General features: G+C 43.6%; 1 protein-coding gene across 1 annotated transcript in view; it reads right to left on the bottom strand.

The window, feature by feature from the left end:
* The window catches only part of plekhg2 (pleckstrin homology domain containing, family G (with RhoGef domain) member 2), a 61,023-nt gene that overhangs the window by 22,982 nt on the left and 34,192 nt on the right, over nucleotides 1-3,849 (bottom strand). Inside the window, exon 7 of the mRNA XM_035679668.1 lies at nucleotides 1,041-1,191. Coding sequence (XP_035535561.1) covers nucleotides 1,041-1,191 — 151 coding nt within the window. The remainder of the gene's footprint in view (nucleotides 1-1,040; nucleotides 1,192-3,849) is intronic.

Below are 3,849 nucleotides of genomic sequence, written 5' to 3'. Positions count from 1 at the left end.
AGATGATAAAAACAGCAGTTTCAGTCGGAGCAGACCGGCTATGGAAACAAACCACAGAGAGGCTGCGATACAACACAGGCAGAGGGAGTGAGACACCATGTGCCTCTGTGTCTGTATATAGAGAATAGCTGATATATTAATTTTTCAAATCTTAGATACGACCTTCAATGGCAAATAGCATTTATGACCCTCATCTGACATGGTGATGTCAGGGTCTCGTCCTTGTTTCGGGGACTCTTTTAAAACCCCACAGATGTGAGCTAACAATGACATACAACAACGTCCACATGTGGTTCGCACACTGCAGCCGTTCATCTTTGAACTCAAAGAGTGGGACACGCTGAGGGCGCCGTGTCCTCAGCCGTCCTCTGGATGTTTCTCACTAAGAGGAGGAAGAGCTTTATTGTTGTGTATTTATAACTCTGTGTGCTGACAGTAAACAGACCTGTTGCCTCGAAACCAAACGCTCATAAATACCCAGTGAGTCCTCACTGAACTGAAGAAGTCCATCGATCACGTATTTAACTGTAGGGGGCATCTGTTGTATCAGATGGTATTTAGGGACTTTAAGTAATACTGAAGGTGGTGCCATAAGCAGTTGCGGATATGTGAAGCACTACATGTTGTATTTAATAGGTTGCCTGTAGTAATAGATGGTATTTGAAGTAATTTATGTGGTATTTACGAGGGTTACCTGTGGTTCTAAGTGGTATTTTAACTACTGCGTGTAGTAGTTTAGGTGCCGCCTGTGGCTGTAGGTGGTATCTAAAGTATGCCCTGTAGTATTTAGTAGTATTTGAGTGCATCTGAGGAGTAAATCTGTAGGAGCAGATGCTACGTGAAGTACCACATGAAGTGTTTGAGGTAGTATCAGGTGGTCTTTGAGGTATTATACGTAGTATTTGAGGTATTACTTGTTGTAGTAAGTGGTATTTTATGTGGTAATTAAGGGGTTAATTGTGGTGCTAAGTGGTATTTTAACTACTGTATGTAGTATTTGATGTACTATCTGTAGGATCTGGTGGTATTTGAGGTGTTACCTGTAGTAACAGGTGGTATTTGAGGATCCTCTGCACCGGTTTGAGCAGGTACGTCTCCAGAGGTAACGAATGGTTCAGAGTCGTCTGTCTCTCCTGGAAGAAACAAACCAGACTTTTGTTCTTCATACATTCCCTCAGTACCGCCACCGAACTGTGGAGAGACAGAAAGAGAGAGAGAAAGACAGAGAGAGAGGGGGAGGAAGATTTGTTGAATCAGTCAAATTATGAACAAAAGAACTGATAATTAATGATGACGTTTCAAATTCTGTCAAAGATCTGACGTTGCCTCTTGGCCAGCTCACACTCCTGATCAATTACTTCTTTGCAACTTGAATGTAATATTTGTGCTGTTTTACGTTAGTGCTCGTGGAGAGTTGTAAAATTCTACCTCATAGTGTCATAAACCTGTTGATCTATTACAGTTCAATAATCTTCCTGGTTCATTTGTCTCACAGGTACTTGAAGCAACATGCTGACACCATCTGAAGGAGAATAATGTGAGAATAATGGTTTTGTTGTCCCCAGTTTATAATGCTTGAACAAAAGCTCAAAATATGGAAACGCTTCCTGATTCATGGCCATTCATTCCCTGTTTATGGCCTAAATCTGTTAAAAATTAAGCTTTTATTTTGTTTCTCTGTATTTTTGTTTCTTTTATGACACGAATATGATTCAAGACTAAGAACTGGATAAACAGAACCAGAACCACAATCTAACAATACCCAAGAGAGGCCAGGTGCCATTACAAACATTAGCAGTAAGGTCCCCGAGTACATTGGACTGCCTGGGGGCCTCCAAGCTTTGGCCCCTAGAGTTAGAGAATAGAATATTGCCCACCAGGGTGAAGATTTGTTTTTGGCTCACCAAACCAAGACAAAACATCCTAAAAAACAGCAGGACTGCCTTCAAATAGTCGACCCACAATCCATCAGTCTGACAGCCGCTAAAACAACATTAAACTACGTTCAGGAGCTGCTCCTCGTCAACGGGACCAAAGTATCAGAGGATTGTTGCAACACAGACCTTTTCTCTTGTAACACAGAAAGTCTCTTACTGCTGCACTGCTGCGTATGCTAACTGTACTAGCTTCTATTAGCTAGTTAGCAGTCCTGTTAGCTGTCTGTACCCGGACTGGGAGCTGGAAGGACAGGGGGAGTTTAAACCAGTGGTGTAAGTACCGCCGGTGCAGCCAGTACAATGCACCGGGGCCCAGCTGATTATAAGAGCTAACAAGGGACAGCGACCTTTGCCTAGTGTCCGTACGAGGGCCCTTTGGGGTGCTCTACATTCCTGGGTTCACATTGCTGGCAAGTCGACTATGCGTCTGAGCATCGATATGCTTACAGTGTGAGCTCGATGTTTGAGTGTAACCCCTGTGCCTCTTGGTACATACAAGAGCTGGTGTGAGATTTTGACCACGATCCGTCCACGATCAACAGAGGGAGTTCAGTCTCTGATGAACATTTATCACCACGTGAAGGCAGAGAAATTTAATAAGAAGGACAGATGGGGAGCAAAGACAGAAACAAGATAACGTAAAGTTCTGAAGTCCTCTGACAAACATTCGTCAGGACATGGAGGAAAAGGAGGGATGGAAGAAGAGGTGGAGAAATGATGGAGATGGAGGAGGAAGACAAAGACAGATGGGGGAGATTAAGTAGGGACGATGAAGGACTCCACAGCTGTTTGGAGCTTCGACAAACATTCATTACGAGTTTCGGGCAGAAGGAGAACGATCGGAGAAAGAGCCAAAAAGATGGAGGGAGGTCGGTAAGAAGAAGAAGGATAGAGCCATACGTTTTCAACAGCATTCATCATAATTTGAACAAAGAAAGGGAGGAATCGAAGAGGAGGAGGAGCGAGGAAGACAAGCATTCATCAAGAAACCAAAGTAGACAGAATTTGAGGGCATCTCGATGAAAGTGGTTTCAGCTCCATCGTCAAAGGACCTGAGAAAGAATGACGAAGGTGGAGACACAGGAGGAAAAGAGGGATGTGATAGAGGACGGAGGAGACTCCTCAGCTGTTGAGTCCACTGACAAACATCCATCACAGCATGAAGCCAAAGAATCTTGGACACCGGCGAGATTGGAAGGAGGGAGCAACCAGAGGGGGGAGGTCTGAACGAGGAAGGGCGAGGGGAGGAGGTCAAGGTAACGACGGAGGAAGAGAGGAGGCGCTTTTTCCTCCAGATAGACGTTAATCACAGGAGGGAGTCCGGGGATTCAGAGCAGCCGTAATAACTTCTGCAGGCTCATCACTGATGTGTTCAGCAGGAAGTCTCTAAAACAAAGTTTATCTGCAGATTTGAAATGTTCGTAGAGGGAAAAACAATCCAGTCTGGTAGAAATTCAGAGCAAATATATACGCTCTGAGAGAAAAGCCAGGACATTTTTCTTTTATAACGAGGAAACTATTTTAATGCACAAATCTGCAATCTACAGTATCTCACAGCATGACAACTGTTTTATGGTTAAATTAGGGCTCATGCTTCCAGACTGGAGCCTCTCACAAACTGAGAGATAGAGCCACGTTAAATCCTTTGTTTTACTGAGAGAGAGAAAAAACAGGAACCTTTATTTTGTCTCATTTGTAAGGTATTGTTTTACTGATGATGAATTTAGTCAAATGTATATCTCTTCAAAACCTGTTCAAGAAATTATATGACGTGATGAAAACATAGCAGAAAAAACAGTCTGAAATGTTTATTTATGCTCAAATGTGGGTCCCCAAAATAAAAGCTTGGGAAACAATAAACTATAAACTCTGTGGGACCCGTCTCTCGCCAGGCGCCCCCCCCCCCCCCCCC

This window comes from Morone saxatilis, unplaced genomic scaffold, assembly GCF_004916995.1.
Source record: "Morone saxatilis isolate NCDOM2014 unplaced genomic scaffold, NCSU_SB_2.0 Contig8, whole genome shotgun sequence".
In the NCBI taxonomy this organism is placed as follows: Eukaryota; Metazoa; Chordata; class Actinopteri; family Moronidae; genus Morone; species Morone saxatilis.
Note: the sequence above shows the minus strand (reverse complement) of the source record. Positions and strands in the feature narration are given on the sequence as shown.